The sequence below is a fragment of the Kazachstania africana genome, chromosome 2, assembly GCF_000304475.1.
Source record: "Kazachstania africana CBS 2517 chromosome 2, complete genome".
NCBI lineage: Eukaryota > Fungi > Ascomycota > Saccharomycetes > Saccharomycetales > Saccharomycetaceae > Kazachstania > Kazachstania africana.
The window spans coordinates 792,312-814,116 of NC_018941.1; the positions used below are offsets into that span (position 1 = coordinate 792,312).

The following is a 21,805-nucleotide window of genomic DNA, read 5'->3' on the forward strand; positions in this document are numbered from 1 at the left end:
CAGAATCCAGACTCTTGTTCCTGACAGAAATGATACTAGATGATCTAATATGAACGATTTTTAGTCCTGAAGGCAATCATCTATGCATGGACTACTAGTTTTGATATGATGTATCTGATTACACTATTGTCTTTGAAAAGGCAAGAAAAAAACAAACTTCGTTTCAAGCCCTAATTGCATTTAGGTCTCCAAGATTCCGGGCACTAGATATTGCAAAATCAAGTTAGGGTTTCCTCCTAGTGACTCTAACCTGATGGTTTTTTATCTAGGGCCTTCACCGGAGTTCCACTCTAGAAATGAATCCGCCCACCGTCTAGATCCTGATTTGTACGGGATCTCCCACGGAAAGGGTTGCACCCTATATTTATTCGCCTTCAAACCCTCATCGAAAAACGGATAAGAAATGATGCCATTAATGAGCTCAAAAGTTCACTGCCGATTATGACTACATCCCAGATTTTGAAGCCATTGCTAATTCAGTTTTGAAATAATATCATTTCTCTTTGAGGTTACAATTCATGATTATTAGCGTCACTTGTACGGCAGAATGTTTAAACTTCAAGAATCAGAGGGGCAACAAATGAAGTCTAACCAAGATGATATCGACGACAGTCTGTTTAAGATAGAAGATGAGCCTACCAGTGAAATATTTTATGGTGAGGAGGATAGAATAACTATATTAAGAGACAAGATAAATTCGAAAATCAAATCGAACATTGGTATAGTATTTCTGGCGATAGCTCAGTTTTTTAATTCAACAATGATTGTTTCTACAAAAGTTTTGGAAACAGGTGAAAGCAAGATCAAGCCATTACAGGTTTTAGTTGTTAGAATGGTGATAACTTACCTTGGATGCTTAATCTACATGTACCTACATCGTGATACTATCAAGAATATTCCCTTTGGAGATCCACCAGTTAGAAAGTGGTTACTGTTAAGAGGAATGACCGGTTTCTTTGGGGTTTTTGGCATGTACTATAGTCTGCAGCATCTAAGTATATCCAATGCTATTTTAATAACATTTTTAGCTCCAAGTTTAACAATCGTTTTAGCAGCTATGTTTTTGCATGAGAGGATAAATCTCTGGGAAATAGCAGGATCTTTAACCTCCCTTTTCGGTGTCATCCTTATTATCAGGCCACCATTCTTATTTGGTCAAACTGAAGGAGGTGCTAACGAAAAGGCAGAATCTTCCAATCCTGAGGAAAGATTGGTTGGATCAATGATTGGCTTGCTTGGCACTCTAGGTATCAGTTGTGTGTATATCATCATCAGGCGTATTGGTAAAAGAGCGCATGCCATTATGAACGTGGCATATTTTTCTTTAGTGACAGCCGTCATTTCATTATTTGGCATAATTTTTATTCCATCAATGTCATTTCAAATTCCTCAAACACTGACAGAATGGCTATTATTCTCTAATTTGGGGTTCTGTGGATTTTTTTACCAACTAATCTTGACTATTGGCATCCAAAAAGAGAGAGCAGGAAGGGGTTCATTGTTAACCTATACGCAGTTAATATATGCTCTCTTTTGGGATCTAGTTCTTTACCACTTTTGGCCATCCATCTGGTCCTGGTCTGGAATGTTTCTTATTATAGGAAGTACTTTGGTCGTACTAAAATTCAAATCCTCGCCTGATGTGGAAGAAGATGAAGATGGTACGAAGAAGCCAACTGAAAACGTTCTATTACAAGATATGACTTCAGAACACTAAATAATACATAGCAACACTTATAAATTTCTGTTTTTATATGATGCAAGCATGTGACTACTCGTTGTGTCACAAAAGTTTGTTTTACGTCTCTTGCTCAATGTCTTGTCAATATATTTCTATGTTGGCGGGAAGAATGCCACACCACGTGCCGTCAGTAATTTTCCGTCCAAATTTATGGGGGTTAGATGCTAAGCATAATTTTTTTTGGCATAGGTGATGATCGTGCATTTCATTCCAACAACCAAATCAGATTACACCATTATACTCCCAAGAAACTTGGATGAAACTTAAGCTTATAATTAACAATCTTGTAAAACAAAATCTTCAAATCGATTTGCTCTTTAATTCTGTAGTAGTGAAGAAGACAATGCTAAGAAACAAATTACTAGATTACACAAATATAGTTCGCATTCCACTAACGACTGGCAAGGGATTTTGTAGATATTACTCAAAAACAAATATCAATAATACAAGTAAGTATAAAAGGTGGTTCGAATTGACGAAAACTGAGAAACAAAGTTTTATAAGAGCATTTGTTGATAACTATAAAAAGCAATATCCAAAATCAAGAACAAATTTATCATTGAGAGAACTATCAAACGATATGACTAAATTTGATGACTCTCCTTCTGTGTTCGGTATATTTTATAATGACATTTGGAAAGAGGTAACGAATACTAGCAAATCTGATGGATCCAACAAGCATGCACAGGGTGATAGCAGATTTGCACATCCTACTTTTAAAACCTTGTTGATAGATGTCGAAAGCAAACAGCATTGATTTTCAAGGTGCCTTCCCAGCCTTAGTCATTTATCCTTCTAAACTGTATATATTTCTATACGTACCTTCTGAAATAATGTTTATATTCAAATATCTCATGCACTGCAGCTTTTCTTTCAGCCAGAGAAATGCCAAAATTTTTGTGCTGATCTTAACTTGAATACCATCTAAGAGGAGTCTGTGCTCTTTTAACTAAGCCTTCTTTCTCAAGATTGACAAAACTCGATAGCTTTGGAAGAACTCAGCAAAATATATGGCTATTGGCTTTGAGAAAGACACGTTTATAAATGTTAAAAGATCAGACGCCAATCTTCGTGGCTAATCCTAATGCGGGCCAAAATGCAAATAAATTATCATATAGAGGTATGACAATTCGTCACTTGCGTCGTCTGTTAATCAATGACTGTTAGAGAAAAGATTTTTGGAGTGATTTTATAAAAAGATAGATAGTAATATTTCACGCGGCGAGGATTGCTTCGATGCATACTGTGGTGATGCAGGAGTAGCAATCTGTGGCATGGGGCCCCATTATGAAGCATCCTTCTATGACTATGAAAATTATACAGTATCCCATCCAAGGTCATCTGAGCAGTGCAAAAGTTATTGAGTAATTGTAGTCTAAAGATTAAGCTTAATTCAATAAACGTTGCTAGCAGTTATCTAGGATATGTCCTTTGGCGGACACACCATGTACAATAGTGACTTACAGTGCACCATTTTATCGAATAAGGTCATTCCGTAACTCGACCTTCTTTATAATCTTATATCCAGTTTTTAAAAAATATTGTTAAATCCATTTGACCTTTTATATATGGTTTTATAATTCGCATTGCGTTATTGCAACCCTGTCATCATAGTATTTCTGTTCAAGACGAATGGGTCAATTTTTCATTTTGTTGTAAACCGTATGGCGCTTTCAATCATGCACGTATAAAATATATAAAAAGAGGTCCTACCCGGATTCGAACCGGGGTTGTTCGGATCAGAACCGAAAGTGATAACCACTACACTATAAGACCGACGCTGCATTCTTTTGTATTTTAGACATGACCATTACTGGGCATATTGATTTTTTTTTTTTTTCTTCCCTTACAGCTCTTGGTGATGCAAACTTTTCAAAAGGATACGCTTTCGTTTGAATAAATACGAAAAATTATTTCTGCGCAAGTTCTAGTACCAGGACTTTATAGCAAAGCTGTTAGCAGTTATCAAGAAGTTAATTTTTCTGACAGTTTCTACAATATTTTCAAAGATGAATAAGCTATACTCCTTGTGATCTTGATAATATTTTTAGTTCTCTAAATTTTTTAAATTGCATCGATGACAAGTTATAGCATTGTTTTTATATTTTTTAGATTTATATTTTGTTGTAATATGATAATGAAAAAGACTTAAAAACCATCCGAAATCAAAAACATCAATTTTGTTGTAAGTTTCATAATTCAAAACACTAATTGTTGTTGTTTTCAAATTTTAGATATATCTATATAAATAATAAAAGACATCAATTCATGACAAGGTAATAAAACTTAAAACTGAAAATAAATAGATAACAATATTAACTAAAATAAGACATCTTTGGTTTTATTTTAATCAAATTTCATGACAGATGCTGGTGCATCTTTACTTAAGTAAGTACCAAATACTTTATCCCAAAACCAAGAGGTGATACCGTAACCTAATTCATAGTTTTTGTAGTGATGTTCCAAATGATATTGTTTCAATCTACGCATGAAAGGTGGCAATTTGCTGTGATGTAAAGCATAGTGACACATGTCGTAGTAAACGTAACCAAACAAACCACCTGCAAAACCAGCACATGCCCAGTAGTAGGGTAGTAAAAGGAAAACAGTTTTATAGATTGGCGCACACAATATAATGAACAAAGCAGGTGGGACCACTAAACGATAAGGGTCCATTGGCAAATAGTGGTGGAAACCATGCAACAAGAAATGAAGTGCAAAAGCGATATTGTTCTCCGGTAAATAGTTATCGAAATGGAAAAGGAATCTGTGTAAACAATATTCAAGCAACGTCCATACGAAGACACCTACGCAGAACAAAAATAGGGCTAGAGGGTTGTTCATATTCTTTAAAGCAACTCTGAAAAAGTGGAAAACCACTGGTAACCAGAAAGTTGGTACTACCCACCAAGCAGTCTTAGAAAATGGTTCTAAGAAGGCATTTCCAAAGAGGGGAGCAGATTTTTGACCATAATGTCTTGGTCTATTGATTTGGTCGACATAAAATTCTCTAGTGAACTTACCCTTCAAAATTTGTGGTAACAATGGTTTATTCAAATCTAAGAATTTGTGTTTCTTAAAATCTCTATCATAATTAGTTGCAATGGTCAATTTTTCTTCAGGTGGTAATTCCACAACCAAAGTTGCCAAATCAAAATCTTGTTCTAGGGTGACTTCCACTTTATGATCTTTATTAGTCAATAACTTTTGCTCTTCGTCGGCAGTGGCCACATAACCGACCAGATAATTATCATTATCTAAGGCCTTGTATTTTTCATCGAGCTTACCATTAACTAGTTCATCTGTGATATCAGTACCTGCATAATCTAACAAAAGACTATCAAAATCGCGGTTTTCGTCTAAAAACTTGGTAACGTCATAAATTTTTCTACTAAAAATGGTAACCCAACAGTCCTCTCTTTTGGTATGATTGGCAACTTCTTTCTTAGAAAATAGTTCTAAAGTCTTTGCTGTAGTCATTCTATGTTTTTGTTATATATAATCTAAGAATTGAAGCTAAAGTCAATTCAGTTTGGATTTTCTATGCCAAGAATAAGAAGGGAACGCAAGAAACAGAGACGGAAATGATAATATGTAAAGATCAGGAAATATTCTTTTATTTATATTATTACTTCACAGGAAAAAGAACAGACGTGTCTGATGCTCAAGTACATAAACGAGAATATTAACGCTTCGACGATGTCGAGATTTAGTTTTGTAATTTACAACAAATCCGTGTCTGTGTCACTTGACGCTTAGAATTCTCGTAGAGGATTTTTTTTGATTGCCCACTTCAGCTTAAATTTTTCATATTTCGACGTTTTCTACTTAGTAAACTGACACAAGTACATTAGTAACCATTGCTATCCGTATGTCTCTCTTTATTGGTCCCGATACAATTCCCGCTTATTTTTTCTGTTTCTCTACCTTTGCAGCCGAGAGAGCTTCACTACACGGAAGAGGAATATTTCCGTCGTACGTTCTTCTATCTATTTTAGACCGGAGTACGTTTTATGGAGAGAGTCTTTGGACGGCATCCCTTCTGCCCCCCCCAGTAGAGCTTCCACAAGGAAGGTGAGAAAACAAGGCCTGCATGTAAAAGACAAACTTTCGAGCTCTGCGTAAGCATATTCTCATCATTCCAAAACGCTGAGGCAATTTGTTGCTCAAAATCGATGTTTATACAGCTCCTGTAACCCACCATTACAGCCAATTTCCTTTCTCCACGGAATTAAAAATGCGTTTTTCGGTCTTGGCTTCTCGTTTTAGCAAGGTATTACTTGATTAGGATACTGTTACAGTTTTCTATAGGAAAAAAATCATGAATGTTGTGCTTTTATGTTTATTTCGGGCGAACCATTGCGTAACTTTCTGTCTAGTAAATCAAGGTTTTATGCAAGGTTTCGATATCCACTTTCCACAAAGAGAAAGGCAACAATTGGCATTTGTACAAGTAAAGGAACATCAAGAATATTGGAGAAACAACTGGATGCTACATCTCAATTCTCATACAATGTCAATTCACATTTCGCGGTGCAGAGTCTAATCAATCATTACTACCATTATTATATGGAAAGTTACATGCATAATCATATATATTTATTTCCGGGACTTACTTTTTCAGGAAAGTGGCCAGCATTTCCTACGGTCTGAGTAAGCATCGACGTCTTTGGTTTTCTTTGTAGATTGCTTTGCTCCATGAATAATGTATGGTTTACCAAATTCAAATACGCATACATGAAATTACTAACCAGTACTTGTTCTCTTAAAGGTCTTTTCCGATTTCCTAATTTTAGGTGACTCAACCTATAAATTGCCCTTTCCACGTTTGTGGCAAGCCTACAATCGTACATTATAACAGTAGAGACCGTCAATAGCGGTAAGGGAAATCCAAATGCACTATCTGTATATTGCATTGGTCCATTCACCTTTTCAGGTTTTTTCACGTCGTCAAATGTTAATTTACGTGGAGGAAGTATAGATTTGTGTTGATAGTTGGCCATATTTGTGGGCTTTTGTATACTGGTAATGGGCTTTCTACCGCGATGGCGCTGTTTGCCTACATCACCATGGTACTGCGATTTATGGGATGGGTCTGATGCTCGTAGACCGCCAGTATTAGACCCGACAGCCTTGTGAGAATAGCTTCCTCTTGCTGAAATTGTTTGCTTTCCTAATATAGAACTACTGCGATCACTGGAGGTTTGGTAGCCAAGATCTAGCAACAAATTGAAGCGATCTTGAGAGTGTTTCTTCAGAAGTGCCGATCCACTGTAGCCCTTAGGACGGACGGCTTTTAGATCTCGTTTTGATTGCTTTTCACTACTACTGCGGGGCGGCTCAAGACGATTATCCGTAGTAGGGGAAGCAGCGACTTGCGATTCTGCCTCCTTTCGGCCTTTAATTGCATCCAAATATTGACAGTTTAGTGCTATGGCGCTGTCTTCTGATAAGTTACCATTTGATACCAATTTATTGCCATAATCATTGGTATTTTGATTTTCCAGAGTTGCAGTATCTTCTGGCTCTTCTTCATTGGAAGGAATTGAAAGTGGCACTGAATCATTTGTTCTTTTTGGTATCTTAGTCGTCCTGGTACCTATACTTTTTTTAAATAAGTTGGTGAATCTTTGCTCAAAACGAGATTTTTGTGAATAAGATACTTCCTTCTCCGGAACAACGCCAGGAACTATTTTCTTCCCACCAGAGTTACCAAAGGCATGACGATATTTTTCTTTGAATTTTCCATGTGAATGCGTAAATTTTGTATTCAAGAAATCTATCAAATCACCCCCACTTTTTACCTCTTGCACTTTGTTATCTGATTCTTCCTCTATTTTTGCATTTTTATCTTTTGCTGGTACAAACCGATTCGTAGGATTATTAACACTTATGTGCTGACCGTTAGTTTCTTCTGAAGTCTCTCGTTCAACTTTTTCGCCGCCTGTATTGATTTGATTCGGTACGTTCAATATATTACCTTGCTTCACTTGTACTGAATCAGCACTGCTTTCAATCGATGTATCAGAGTCGTCCGGAACATCAGACACAATGGATGAACTAACAGATCGTACAGAGGCTACTAAACTGTCATTAGAAACATTGCGCTTACGAGCACTATTCTTTACTCTTAAGACAGAGCGTTTAGGAATTTCTAAAGGACCACTACGGGAAAATGATGTAGCAAAACTATTGATATATCCATCAATATCCTGTGAACTCTTGATTGTAGTAACATTGTCAGAATGTAGTAGGGAGTGCGTCAGCCATAATGTCGTTGCTAACGTTATGGCATCATCTTTAGTTAAACCTGCACTACTAGAAATTTTTGCTAGTTCTTCACTCAGTTCCTTTAAAGATATGGTACTGACTACTGGGTCTCTTGAGCTTCCTAATGGTTTTCTATGTGCGTTGGCGTCATTATTTTCTGCTGGCGTATTGTTCGACTCAATACTTATGTAAGATTTTCTTAGTTTTGACGGCTTTCTCACTAGTGAATGACTTTTCTTTGCCCTGAAGGCTGACAGCAACACCTGCTTGTCTTCAGGGAGCCTTTCACTTATCGAATAATCACTTGAATTATATTGTTCCAAAGTATCCTGCACCAATTCTATGTAATTTTCAGGTTTGACGTTTGGGTGAACGTCTGCTGACACCCAGAGCAAACCTTTTGATATTTCTTTATCGTAACCTCCTTTCTTCCCTAAGTTTGCAGTTCTCGAAGACCGCGAAACAGCTCCAACTTTCCTTCCACGTGCCCTGGCAGGCACAGAGGGAGATTTATCGCGCGTCTCTGATATCGAGGTATTTCTCGTAGTCTTCTCTGATTCATCCTCTGCGTCATCACTACCATAAAACCCCTCTAATAGTGTGTTATATGAAACACTTTCAGTTTCGGTAGAGGTACGTTTCTGCGAAAGTATTTCTTGAGTTTTCTTTGCAGATATATTTCTTTGAAGTTTATTGAAAGAAAATTCGACATCGGTATCTGTCAACATATCTATCGACCCCACCGAAAGCCTTTTCAAATGATTCACATTTTGTACTTCATGACCCAGGGACTGTGCAGCTAAATATATCCTAGAATTCCTTTGCTCCTTCTGTATTATCGGCTCTTCCATTTTACCACTACACGATATAAACAACTAGTGACAGTATGTCGAGGACAAATTCAATAGTATGGTATGTCAATATGCTTCAGTTATGCAATTAGAAAGAAGGAATAAAAATATGAAAGAATGCTGCGATACACCAATTTCTAATGGTAAACAGTTGCATTAATATTATTACAGCTGTTCGCCTTAAAAGTTCTCTCACATCTTGTGATTGTTGATTTGACGAAAAGAAAATTGGCGAGACATCGCGAATAAATCGCGATGGTCGAAGCCCTTCTCATAATCAGGGCAAAAAAATATACTGATTATTTCAATTACTGGGAGATGCATATAGAGAGATTTTTACAGTTTATGAGACTTCATGCAGAGCGTGTATAAGTCTGATTTATATACCTGTAATAGTTACTTTAATAATGTTAGTATCAGAAACTAATCCCGTACAAGTCAGTTCCAATCAAAAACTTGAAGTTTTTAATGAATACAATTATACCTAGTACCAAAAGTCCAAGGTAAGAAGTCTCCCATAGCCTCAGCAACCTCTGTAGTGCTGCATTATTATTATTATTATTCTCCATTATTGTAAAATGAAAGATAAACGTAGACTTGCCTGGGAAACCCATAATATTACAAAACATGTGTAGGAAAATACATGCCCACAAGTTCCCTCCTGTCGCTATGAAGACATAATTAGTCAGAGCACCAAATAATGTAGTATATAAAACCTGAAACAAAGTACTCATCAAAATATTTAGCTTGCTGTAAACACCTTCGTGAAAGCTTTCATAAGCGTGATGTGCATGGGCAAGACCAAAAAATAAGGAGGTTTCCCAAAGTAGTTTGTCGAGTGATAACTCATTGAGAGAGTAAAACGATAAATAAGTGGTCAATAACATTGAAGTATAAAACAGCTCCTCAGTTATAGGGGCAAAAATATAGTTTCTGACACCCCAGATATTGCCAAACAACTCAATTATATCACTTTTGAGAGTCTTACCATTCGTAAAAACATAATACAATAAGCCATCCAAAACTGGTCCAATATATAACAGATTTATCAATAGTATCACTTTCAATATATCTTTCAGATATTGTTTTATATCCCAGTGGCCTGCGATGTAATGACCTGGTATAAGTCCCAAATTTAAAAATGCGTCACCAAAGGAAGGAGACACCTTCGCAAATGTTGTCTGTAAAAATGGTAAAACAAACAGGTTTAGCAACATTATTTTGCACAACATTTCCATTCTATGTTTGATCACTTTGGGGTCATCTCTTTTAATTTTGAAGTTTTCTGCTTCTCTAGCAGAAATATAGAGCACAATAACGTATGAAACAGAGATATAACTGAGTATCAGGTATGGGAGCATTGCGTTTATTTACAGAAGAAGGTGTCCACAATAATATACTATTTCCAGCTTGTCATACGCCTTAAACTCTAGATCTGTTTCAAAATTTCGAATGCTCAGAGATTCGCTCTTAAATAGTTTATCTTGAAAATTTCTAGTATTGAACCTCATTTCGGACTAACTATAAATAAAGTGTTTGACATATGATCATTTAAGCCTATATCTATATCGTAATCTTATAATACATGAATAATCTATAAATGGTTCTTAGAAGTTTTTGACAGTTACAGGAACGTCGATATATGTAGATCCTGCATTGTGAAATTTTATGTGAACACGAACAGAGTACTGTCTACAACAGAGACAACTTTCGAAGCTCGGTATGATGGTTTTAATGACGGAATTATTGTATTCTAGGTTTACATCAATTTTCCTCTGATATTTCATAGGAGCCTGCTTCACCCACTCATGAATGATTTGATCGACATATTTGGAGAAAACAGAACTCTTCGAGATACCTGCGGTTGAGCTCAATGCACCCTTTGCATTCATTTTTATGCTACCCCTAGGAGACAATATTGTTTCACCAGGAGATGCGCTTGAAGATACAGGGCTAATACTGTCGTCATCTTTCAAGGTGTCTAATTGACGTTTGAACACATCTTGTAGAGAATCGACTTTAACCTTCAAATTAACTATACTATCCATGTCATTAATTAATTGTGACGGTATAAAATCGGTAAATTTGAGTTCTCTAGCTGTGGAGCTATTTTGATTGTAGAGTTCATTTAATTTTTCGTAATTTTCTTCGAACTTTTCATTATAACGTTGGATAGTTTCCAAATAATCATTAAATTTCTTTTTGATTTCTTGCATCTCTTCTTCATTTAGTAGTAATGCAGAATCCAATTTTATTGGTATAGAATTTTCTGCCCTTGCGGTTATACAGAGCAATTCTGTAGTGATGGCCTGTATTTCAGGTGGCTCATGGATGGCACTATTATTTGATTGGACACAAACTAGTGAAATCGGGAGTTTAGTTAGCCCCTTCCGTTCTTCGTCTGAAATTGTCTCCAACAAGTTCTTCCAATTTTCTTGGGCCCTCTTGGTCCGTGCCTCAAATTTATTAGTCTTTCTTACTAGGGAGGGTGAAGAGTAATGAAGACTTGTTTCAGGTACCTTTGTAGATACCAAGATAATTCCCATCTTGTCACTATTTTCAGTTTCTGGGGAGGAAGAAGATGAAGATGCCCCTGCAAGAAAACCAGAAAATAAATTCTTCTTTAGACTATTTTTAGACCTTATTTTATAGCTCAATTCACTTTCTATGTGTCTTCCTAGAGGCATTCCCTTCTTATAATCTCTCATTTCTTGAAATTCAGATGTAAACCTATTATTCATATGCAGTTGATCCATTTTTCTCCTTAATATTTCTTCAGAATTCAATTCAATTTCTTCAGTCATTGTTCCACTAATATCTGTACCGTGTATATCTATATTCTGGATGAGTTCATTTTTCTCCAGTCTTTCAAAAATCTTCTTCAGCGCTGATATTCTTTCCTCGATTAATGTTTTAAGGTCATTAAGTTGATTCAACGAGGCCCTCTCACCAGCACTCAATTCTGAATGGAAACCAAACGGTATCACTCTAATATTGTATTCCTTTTCTTTCATAATATTTAACTTCTTGGTCTTTTTATCCTTTCCAACAATCTTCGCATCGATGGTGTAATTAACTGATAATGAGCTACTTGACATATCGTATGTTAAGACAGGTGAACCCTTTGTTCCTAAATTACCACAACCTAGAACTGGATTAACTTTTATCTCCGAATACTTCCAGTGATCCTTGTATTTATCAATACCAAAACTGGGAGGCAATAGGCAATGTTGAAAATGTTCATGCTTACATGTGACATCTAACAACTGACCAGGTAACTTGAACATGAAAAATTTCTTGTGTTTTACACCGGGCTCTAGAGAACGACTGTTACCCAATCCCAGAATAGAACCATCGAAATCAACTTCACCTGGAATGTATTTAACACCAGAACCAAGATCCACGGTGGAATATGACCAACTGGCACTTATATCCACCATTCTCAAGAATCTCTTTGCTGTTCTCTTACCTTTTTCCTTATCAATAATTGAAATATAGCCTTCTAATGTAACGTAGAACATTTCAAATTTTAATGGTTCATCAGATTTGTTTTCAACGATACAGTAACCATGTATGACATCTCCTGATACGTACTCTTTCAGTATGGACTCTTCTTCAGGCTCTTCAGGAGGTAGAGATGCGCGTTTAGTTAAACGAATTGTAATATCCAAAGCAGTTGGTGTCTTCGGAAGTGTATACAGTTTATCTATCACGATATTTTCATTGGCGCCCAGATCATCTTCTATATCTATGCCATCAGCATCAACAAATGTTGTATTCTGAATGCTCAGATGTTGCGTACTCATAGGATTCAAACTATTCAATCTGTTGGACGCAAATGGCGACAGGACATCATTACTGTTACTATTGGTACCATCTGATGCGCGGTCCGTATCTGCAGATGTTTCTACCACAAAGGAACTGTTATTTCCCGAATAAGGTCCTTGCTGATTCTGTATTTCTGTATAATTGGGAGGGAAATCATGACGATCTGGGTCGACATTACCTTGAGGTATATGTCTATGAAGAACGTTATACATCTCAAAAGATGGCAACACGTCAACCACCACATTGTCATCATCTTGTTTCGACAGGGTTTTTTGCCCTAGATCACCTCCATTAGTATCTTGTTCAATTGAATTTCTTGATGCAGGCAAACTTTTATTAATACTACTAGAATGAGGGTCTGAATGATGGTGTCTTTGCATATGGAGCAAACTTGGAGTGGAAGAACTCCTATGCCATACATGTGATGCAATGGCCTGTGGCATCTGAAGCTGTTGCCTCGTAGATCTTTCGCTTCTTCTAGAATGGAGCCCGGGTCGAATGGGGTTGGTCATCTTCGATGCAGGTGATTGCCAAGTTTATTAAGAGTATCACAATTACTCTTTAGTGTGTTAAGAAGATTATCAAGTTATAACATAATGAATTATGTGATTTTTAATACTGCAATATATTTGATTAAAACACATATCACATATTGCATCGAGCAAGATTTTTCCAAAAAGAAAGGAAGGATAAAAATATACTTTTTTCCTCGAAATCTTCGCCCAGCCAAGAAAACCATCACAAATCGGTACGGGTTGCCTGTGTAGTATCGTAAGCTGTGCTTGAGTTTTTCCGGGCTAAGACTCCCCGCAGTTGCAAGTAGAAAACTGGCTTGAAAGGATAGACAACTAACTGGTGGGGTTCTATCATGTCCAATACTATCGAGTGAAAGTAACAAGAATCGTTCCATGTTATTTGATATCGTACCAGAAAATTTACGCTTATACATTCTGGGGATCTGATTGTGAGATGTTTTTACAAAGACTCACCAAAAAAGAATGCGGCGATCCGTTTTCCGGCATGATTTTATTACAAAAAAAAAAAAAACCTTCGACTTTCTGGGCAAATGTTCTCTTATTTTTTTTTTTTTTTTGGTAGAAAATGCCAAGAGATGAAACTTTGAGCCTGTCAGATGGGGCTGTTCTTTGAAAAAAGAGAGTTTTTTGTACGACAGTTAATTACTAGGAGATTTTGAATACATTTAATGGAATATTGTAAAGTCTATAAAGTCTATAGGACATAAATATCTTTGTACAAAAGTACGATTTCATAAACGGTCCCGTCAACATTTTATATTTTTGACAGACACGGGGATATCTATATATGTTGTTCCTATGTGATGAAACTTGATGTGAACACGAATACAATAAAGTCTAGCACACAGACAACTTTGGAAGCTAGGTACTAAAGTATCAAGCAGTTGCTGATTGAACTCTAAATTTACATTGATCTCTCTTTCGTAATGCAAAGGTTCTTTTTTGACCCATTCATGCACTATCTGCTGTACAAACTTTGAATTTACAGGGGTCTTTGAAGAACTGACCGCAGTACTCAATGAAGTAAGAGCGTTTCCACTGGTCTTCGTTTTCAATGCAGACCCAGATGCACTGATAGGATTAGATCTAACCACACTTATGCTATCCTCATCTTTCAAAGTATCCATTTGTTTTTTGAACGTATCTGGTAGATGCTTGATGGAGACATTCAAATCAGCCAAACTTTCAATGTCATTATAAATTTGTAATGAGATAAAATCGGTAAATTTAAGCTCTCTCTCTCTTGTAGTGTTCTTATTGTATAGTTTATTGAATTTCTCATAATTATCATGAAATTTACCACTATAATCCTTAATGGCTTGTATGTAAGCTCCAAATCTATTTTTGATACTGGCAATTTTCTTACTGTCCATAAGTAATTCGGGATCGAGTTTGATAGGTATTGAATTATCTGATTTAGCAGTCATGCAGATCAGTTCTGTCGTAATGGAATGAATTTCAGGAGGTTCATGTTCTAAGCTATTATTAGATTGTATGCAAGTCAAATTTAACGGAAGCCTGGTCAAAGCTTGCAATTCATTTTCAGGACATGTTTGCAACAATCGTAACCAATTCTCCTGAGCATTTTTAGTCTTGGTTGCATACAAATTTGTTTTCCTTAACAGAGAAGGTGACCAGTACAAGAGACTATTCTCTGGAGATTTCCCAGATAATAATATTAAACCGAATTTACTCGTTTTAGAATGTGCTTGATCGTTAGATCTCGAATTGGACACCGCTGAGGAACCACCAAGGAAGCCAGAAAGCAAATTTTTATGCGTCAAACTTTTACTTTTTATCTTATAGTTCAACTCTGTTTCAAAAATTTCCTCATCAACCTCATTTCTTTTCTCATAGTAGTTATGAGGAAAATCAGAACTAAAATTGGATGTTACACGATTATGAATGTGCAGTTGGTCTAGCTTCCTTTTCAATATTTCAGTTGAGTCCAGCTCAATGTCGTCCGTTATTGTACCACTCAAATCTGTACCATGAATATCTGAATTCTTGATTGGTTCATTATTCTTGAATCTTTCGAATATTTTTCTTAATGCTTCGAGTCTATCTTCAACAATTCTTTTGAAGTCTTTCAGTTGAGCTTTTGAACTTCTCTCTCCTATTAGCTTAGAATGGAAACCGAAAGGAATCACTCTAATATAAAATTCCTGTTCTTTCATTATATTCAATTTATGGGTAACCTTATCCTTACCAACTATCCTTGCATCCACCGTATAATTAACTGAAAAGTTCTCATCAACGTTGTCGTTTACAAGAATCGGCGAACCTTTAGACCCCAGATGACCGCAACCCAAAACATGATTAACTTTAATACCTGCATACCTTCCACCATTTCTGTATTTATCAATACCAAAGCTTGGAGGTAACAAACAATGTTGAAAATGTTCATGCTTGCATGTAACGTCTAATAATTGATACGGCAATTTAAACATGAAAAATTTCTTATATTTGACACCTGGCTGCAAAATACGACGATTACTTAAACCCAGTACAGATCCATCAAAATCGACTTTTCCAGGAACAATTTTGAAACCAGAGCCTAAATCGATGTTCGTATAGGACCAACTTGCACTTATATCGACCATGCGAAGAAATCTTTTAACAGTTCGTTTATTCTTGTCTTTGTCAACAACAGAGGTGTAGCCTTCCAACGTTACGTAAAACATTTCGAATTTTATTGGTTCGCTAGATTTATTTTCAACGGTACAATATCCATGTATAACATCTCCAGAGGTGTATTCTTTAAGAATAGACTCTTCCTCCGGTTTATGGGGAGGCAACGATGGATGTTTCGTGAGATGTATGCTTATCTCTATTGGTGTGGCCTTCTTTGGTAAACTATACAATTTGTCAATTACAATATTATCATTGTCATTAATGTCATCTTGAATTTGCAAAGAATCTTCATCTATCGTTCGTGTATTCTGTATTGACATGTGCTGTGTCCGGAGCGGGTGTAAAGCGGTTAATGCAGCCCCATTTACGGAGGTTAAACTTTCCGTTGTGGTGTTACCACTGCTTGTGTTATTATTATTGCTATTAATTATGGTATCACTGAGAGTAGAATTTTCCTCGACAAATGATTCATTATTTCTCAAATCTGAACTGCCCTGATTTTGAACTTCTACGTAGTTTGGGGGAAAATCGTGACGGTCAGGATCTACATTACCCTGTGGGATGTGTCTATGTAGCGTATTATACATTTCAAATGATGGAAGAACATCCACTACCACGTTTTCGTCATTGTCATCAAAACCCGGTGACTTGATGGTCCTTTCCAAGGAAATTAGGCCTGCAGAGCTGTGGTGATGTGGTATGGCATCACAACTTAGACCGTCTTGAGGTTCTTGGAAATGCATCGAAGGTAACTTAGATGTGGTAGAAGATCTGAAATTAGAAGAAAGAGAAGGAAGAGCATGTCTAACTTTAGGTTTTGGATCTGACAAGCTAGCTCTCAGGGAAGGACGTGTGTTATCGTTTAGCACCATCGTTTCTAATACACTTGGGGCTTGATTGGGACAAAACGGTTAATTACTTCAAACTTTGAAGGAATATTAAAAGAAAGGGCTTGACCGTCCGAGTCAAACTTTGAATAACACTTTTTTTAAAAATGAAGTTACAGTAAGTGGGCTTATAGAAGTTGTTACTAGTGGATAAAGATATGAATAGTTAATTTTCTCACCTCAAATCTATCCCATTTATAAACTATCTTTCTTTCTTTTTTTTTTTCCTTCTTGGCCCAGCGAGGAACCCTCGAGATTCGAAAGTTTATCCAGATTTCTCTCTCGACAAGCAAAAAAGGACAAACATCGATGCGACATAGTACTTTGAGTTCCGCGCAGCTGTTATACGGGAAAGAAAACGTGCCATTTTTGAAGAGCCAGAGACGAGTCATTTGTATGTTTACATCTTTTGGAAAAATGTCACGAGCCGTGAGGCTTTCTTTCTCTGCCGGCTACTGGGCGTATCCATGGGATAAATCGGAATTTTGATGACATCAGGAATAATGAGTGATATGGAAATACTCACAGTAATCATATTGAAAGACACGCATTTGTCGACATGGGAATCGTGACGGTACGGGCCCTCCTTTTCGTCCCTGTTTCCATCCTTGGCCGTTCTTGTATTCATTGTTTGGTTCCTCCCCTCACACACACACACACACCGGATTCTTGCAATACCTTATAGTTTAATTCTGGAGATTACCACGTGCTATGAGCAAAAGCTATCATGTGGACTACTTAGCTTTCCATCCATTAATGAAGAGCTATCTGAGAGAAAGTTAAGTTGAGAATATATCGCGGCGTTCGACATTGAGATAAGAATCGAGAATGAAATACATTTTAGAAAAGTTCATTAACTGACATTTATAGCTGGATTAGACTTCAAGATTGTATATATTTCGAGGATGCCAAGTTATATCATGGGCATGATATAACTTGGCTGATAGACGTTTATCCCATGGGATTTTCTGCATCCCCAACAGACGCTCGTGCCTCATTAAAACCTAGCCACTCAAACCTACGATTGCATTACCTTTGTTCGCGAAGGCAAAATGTACCAGTCACACATAATCTCTAAGTTGGTGAATCTACTGTCATAGCAAGTTTTGTCGGTAACACCCAGACAGAGCACTATGCCGTAGTATTCCACGAAGTTCTTCAACATTCGCTTTGTAAGAAAAAGATCAATTTTCAGAAGGGGACGAAAGTGTTCACTCAATTATACGAATCAAAATAGTTTTTATGGATTTTGTGAACTTCCAATAAGGCCATTTAAGTGAATCAATCTTAGTTTTATAGAAAAGTATTGAACGAAAAATTTAGTATCAAGTCATGTCGATTACTATCCATATTAAATCTGGTCAAAATAAATGGGATGTCAATACTAATTTGTCTGATTCCATTGCAACTTTGAAGGAAGAGATTTCTAAAATATCAGAAATTCCTGCTACTAATCAACGCCTTATCTATTCAGGTAAGATCTTAAAGGATGATCAAACTGTAGAATCATATAAGATAGAAGAGGGCCATTCGATACATCTAGTTAAATCTGGTGGCAATGTTGCTAGGAACAGTGCTGCTACCAATACTACCCCGACAGCTACGTCTAATGAAAATACAAATTCTGCCCCTTCAGTCCCATCAAATATTGCATCTGGACAAACTGGAGGTTTCAATCCGTTGAATGACTTGACTAGCGCACGTTATGCCGGTTATTTGAATATGCCTTCTGCCGATATGTTTGGCCCAGATGGTGGATTAAATAGCGGACCAAGCCAGGATGATATGCTAAGAATGCTTGATAATCCGGTCTTCCAATCTCAAATGAATGAAATGTTAAGTAATCCTCAAATGATCGATTTTATGATTCAATCGAACCCACAATTACAAGCTATGGGTCCTCAAGCAAGACAAATGTTGCAAAGTCCTATGTTCAGACAAATGTTAATTAATCCAGATATGATTAGACAAAGCATGCAATTTGCTCGTATGATGAATGGTGGTAACGATCCTGCTGCTACTGGCAATGACCCATCTGCTTTCCCTGCTCCAGGTGAAGCTTCAGCAAGTACCAATGAACAAAACACTAATGCATCCGGTGAAAGTACTACTGCCGGCGGTGCTACAAATAATACCAATAGCACTAGTGCACCTGCTGCTGCCAATCCTTTTGATGCTCTATTCAATCCTGCTGCCAATCCATTTGGTGCAATGTCCTCTAATACCAATGGAAGTCAACCCCAACAGCCAGCATTCGACCCAGCATTACTTGCTTCTATGCTTGGAATGCCACAATCACAACAAACTCCTGCCCAGCAGGACAATAGGCCTCCTGAAGAACGCTACGAAGCACAATTGAGACAATTGAATGATATGGGATTCTTTGATTTTGATAGAAACGTCGCTGCATTAAGACGTAGCGGTGGTTCTGTTCAAGGGGCATTGGATGCCCTATTAAACGGTGATGTATAGCTTTTATTCCATATTTAATTTGTATTTTACGCAACTTTCCATTTTACATTTTTTCTTTTTGGTTTAATGTACATATTTAAGTGAAGTTACGTTCAAGACTTTTTCACTCCCTATATAACTATTTTCAGCCACTATATAAAACCAAGGCATTATATCTAGACACTACAAATGTTGAGAGCAAGAGTTTGAACGAGCCCCGCATTCAAACCGTATTTTACATGACTATTGACTGCATTGGAATTAAAATTTTTTTTTTTGCTTCGCGGCCATCAAGAAGCAATAATTGCGAATTTTGTTTATAAAACAAACGGGAATACATAATAATGGAACGTCCATATCCCTTTGAAGTGAAAGCCTAAATAAACAAAAACATATACACTTAGCTTCTAACGAATAAGAAAATTAAATAATGACCACACCTGTTCTGGCTCCTGAGGGGCTTCCATATCCAATAACAATAGACGAACTTATTTGTCCAATTGGGACCTACATTGAAAAAGGTATACGGCTATTTGCATATAAATTCTGGTATATGGTGGAAATTGCTAGCTCTCCAGATGATAACGACCCAGCTAACACAGATACACAAGCTTCCCATCCTAAGAAAAAAATTAGGGAATCTATCGAATTTTTCGATGCTCCTTTCGAAGGCACTCTGATAAGTTGGAATATTGATGTCGGTGATGAGTTAAGCTCAGCAAGCCAAGTAATTTGTGAAATTAAAAGGCCATGCAACCATGATATTGTCTATGGAGGACTCTGCACTCAATGTGGCAAGGAGGTTGATGAATCTGAACAATCGCAATTTGGTTCAAATTTCACGGTTTCGCACACTGATACAAATTTAAAGATTAGTAGGAAAGAAGCCTTGGATATAGGTGAAGATTTCAAGAAGAGATTAAGAAATGAAAAAAAATTGGTCTTAGTAGTAGATTTGGATCAAACCGTCATCCATTGTGGTGTTGATCCTACCATTGGCGAATGGAAAAGCGATCCTAATAACCCAAATTATGACACTTTGAAAGATGTCCAAATGTTTGCCTTGGAAGAGGAACCGGTATTACCCTTTATGTACATGGGTCCAAAACCTACACCTAGAAAATGTTGGTACTATGTCAAAGTGAGGCCCGGTTTGAAAGAATTTTTCAAAAAAGTGGCACCATTATTTGAAATGCATATATATACCATGGCAACAAGAGCGTATGCTCTAGAAATTACCAAAATTATTGATCCTACAGGTGAATTATTTGGTAATCGTATACTTTCCAGAGATGAAAATGGCTCATTAACTTCGAAGTCCTTGGAAAGACTGTTTCCCACAGACCAATCTATGGTAATTATTATAGACGATAGAGGTGACGTATGGAATTGGTCTCCCAACTTAATTAAAGTGGTGCCATATAGTTTTTTTGTTGGTGTAGGTGATATCAATTCAAATTTCCTACCCAAGCAGCAAACTACGATGCTACAATTGGGAAGACGATCTAGAGAAAAAGCCAAAGAGGCTGATGAATTACTTACGGATATTATGGACACAGAGAAGAAATTACAAGAAAAAATTGATGAAGAGGTCAAAAGACAGGAGAAAAATTTAAGCCACCAGGTTGTGCCTACAGAGGAATCGGTATCAAATGAAACCAAGGAAGAATGGACAAAAAAACTTGAACACTCTGCATCTGTTGAGGTACAACAACAAAATAGACCCCTTGCTGCATTACAAGAACACTTGCATAATCAAAGATTACTAATTGACGATGACGATGAGTTATATTTCTTAAAAGATACCTTGGCAAAAGTTCACAATGAATATTACTCCATCTTAGAAAATAAGAGCCTTGATGAATCAGGAGCCGATATAAAACTGATAATGCCTAAATTAAAGCAAAGTGTTTTTGAAGGTTGCCACTTCGTATTTTCTGGTCTAATACCTCTACACACAGATATACGTAGAGCAGATATTGTCGTTTGGACCAGCATGTTCGGTGCAGAATCGTCATCTGAAATAAATGAAGTGACAACACATGTAATAACAAAAACTCCGGGAACGTTCAAAGCGAGACTAGCGAAGTCTTTCAATTCTGATATCAAGATTGTCCATCCAGACTGGGTGTTTGAATGTTTGATAAGATGGACTCATGTTGATGAAAAGCCATACACGTTAATAGTCGAAGAACCGATATCAGATAGGGAGCTGAAAAAGTTCAGAGAGGATTTGAATAATCGGAAACTGACCGAAAGAAATAATGAACAAAATAGTGGAGATATAACTGGTACCATAGTAGAGAACTTTGATAATACAGTAGATTTATTTGCTACAGGTACCTCATGGCTGAACGACGAGGATGAAGATGAAATTCCAAGTTCCGATGAAGATGATGAAAGTAGCAGCGACGAAGAAGAAATAAAAGAGAACGATTCAGGAACTGGTTTGCCCAAAAGAAGGGTCTCTGAAGACAGTGCCGCTGAAGAGTTATTGTCGCATAAGAAAATACACCTCCAAAATGACAAAGAAGAAGATGATGAAGAAGAAGAAGATAGCGAATCCGGTCTTGAAGATGAACTGATGAATGTTTTGGATGATTAGTC

General features: G+C 36.8%; 9 protein-coding genes and 1 non-coding gene across 10 annotated transcripts; 4 read left to right on the plus strand and 6 right to left on the minus strand.

Moving 5' to 3' along the window:
• Nucleotides 1-547: 547 nt before the first annotated feature.
• On the plus strand, nucleotides 548-1,717 carry KAFR0B03830 (uncharacterized protein; the record flags this gene model as incomplete). Its single annotated transcript, XM_003955765.1, has 1 exon — nucleotides 548-1,717. The coding sequence occupies one exon, from the start codon at nucleotides 548-550 to the stop codon at nucleotides 1,715-1,717; it is 1,170 nt and encodes a 389-aa protein (XP_003955814.1).
• A 367-nt stretch (nucleotides 1,718-2,084) lies between these two features.
• MLO1 (Mlo1p) lies at nucleotides 2,085-2,498 on the plus strand (the record flags this gene model as incomplete). The annotated part of the gene is made up of 1 exon (XM_003955766.1): nucleotides 2,085-2,498. One exon carries the CDS (start codon nucleotides 2,085-2,087, stop codon nucleotides 2,496-2,498), a length of 414 nt encoding a protein of 137 aa, XP_003955815.1.
• A 947-nt stretch (nucleotides 2,499-3,445) lies between these two features.
• KAFR0Btrna6Q lies at nucleotides 3,446-3,517 on the minus strand. The gene has a single exon. It is a non-coding gene; the product is annotated as a tRNA-Gln (tRNA).
• Nucleotides 3,518-4,087: 570 nt separating this feature from the next.
• SCS7 (fatty acid alpha-hydroxylase) lies at nucleotides 4,088-5,221 on the minus strand (the record flags this gene model as incomplete). Its single annotated transcript, XM_003955767.1, has 1 exon — nucleotides 4,088-5,221. The coding sequence occupies one exon, from the start codon at nucleotides 5,219-5,221 to the stop codon at nucleotides 4,088-4,090; it is 1,134 nt and encodes a 377-aa protein (XP_003955816.1).
• Nucleotides 5,222-6,330: 1,109 nt separating this feature from the next.
• On the minus strand, nucleotides 6,331-8,862 carry ZDS1 (Zds1p; the record flags this gene model as incomplete). Its single annotated transcript, XM_003955768.1, has 1 exon — nucleotides 6,331-8,862. One exon carries the CDS (start codon nucleotides 8,860-8,862, stop codon nucleotides 6,331-6,333), a length of 2,532 nt encoding a protein of 843 aa, XP_003955817.1.
• A 416-nt stretch (nucleotides 8,863-9,278) lies between these two features.
• On the minus strand, nucleotides 9,279-10,223 carry RCE1 (CAAX prenyl protease; the record flags this gene model as incomplete). Its single annotated transcript, XM_003955769.1, has 1 exon — nucleotides 9,279-10,223. One exon carries the CDS (start codon nucleotides 10,221-10,223, stop codon nucleotides 9,279-9,281), a length of 945 nt encoding a protein of 314 aa, XP_003955818.1.
• A 246-nt stretch (nucleotides 10,224-10,469) lies between these two features.
• KAFR0B03880 (uncharacterized protein) lies at nucleotides 10,470-13,202 on the minus strand (the record flags this gene model as incomplete). The annotated part of the gene is made up of 1 exon (XM_003955770.1): nucleotides 10,470-13,202. The coding sequence occupies one exon, from the start codon at nucleotides 13,200-13,202 to the stop codon at nucleotides 10,470-10,472; it is 2,733 nt and encodes a 910-aa protein (XP_003955819.1).
• A 770-nt stretch (nucleotides 13,203-13,972) lies between these two features.
• On the minus strand, nucleotides 13,973-16,732 carry KAFR0B03890 (uncharacterized protein; the record flags this gene model as incomplete). The annotated part of the gene is made up of 1 exon (XM_003955771.1): nucleotides 13,973-16,732. One exon carries the CDS (start codon nucleotides 16,730-16,732, stop codon nucleotides 13,973-13,975), a length of 2,760 nt encoding a protein of 919 aa, XP_003955820.1.
• A 1,347-nt stretch (nucleotides 16,733-18,079) lies between these two features.
• Nucleotides 18,080-19,219, plus strand: DSK2 (ubiquitin domain-containing protein DSK2; the record flags this gene model as incomplete). Its single annotated transcript, XM_003955772.1, has 1 exon — nucleotides 18,080-19,219. The coding sequence occupies one exon, from the start codon at nucleotides 18,080-18,082 to the stop codon at nucleotides 19,217-19,219; it is 1,140 nt and encodes a 379-aa protein (XP_003955821.1).
• A 409-nt stretch (nucleotides 19,220-19,628) lies between these two features.
• FCP1 (protein serine/threonine phosphatase) lies at nucleotides 19,629-21,803 on the plus strand (the record flags this gene model as incomplete). The annotated part of the gene is made up of 1 exon (XM_003955773.1): nucleotides 19,629-21,803. One exon carries the CDS (start codon nucleotides 19,629-19,631, stop codon nucleotides 21,801-21,803), a length of 2,175 nt encoding a protein of 724 aa, XP_003955822.1.
• Nucleotides 21,804-21,805: the final 2 nt, after the last annotated feature.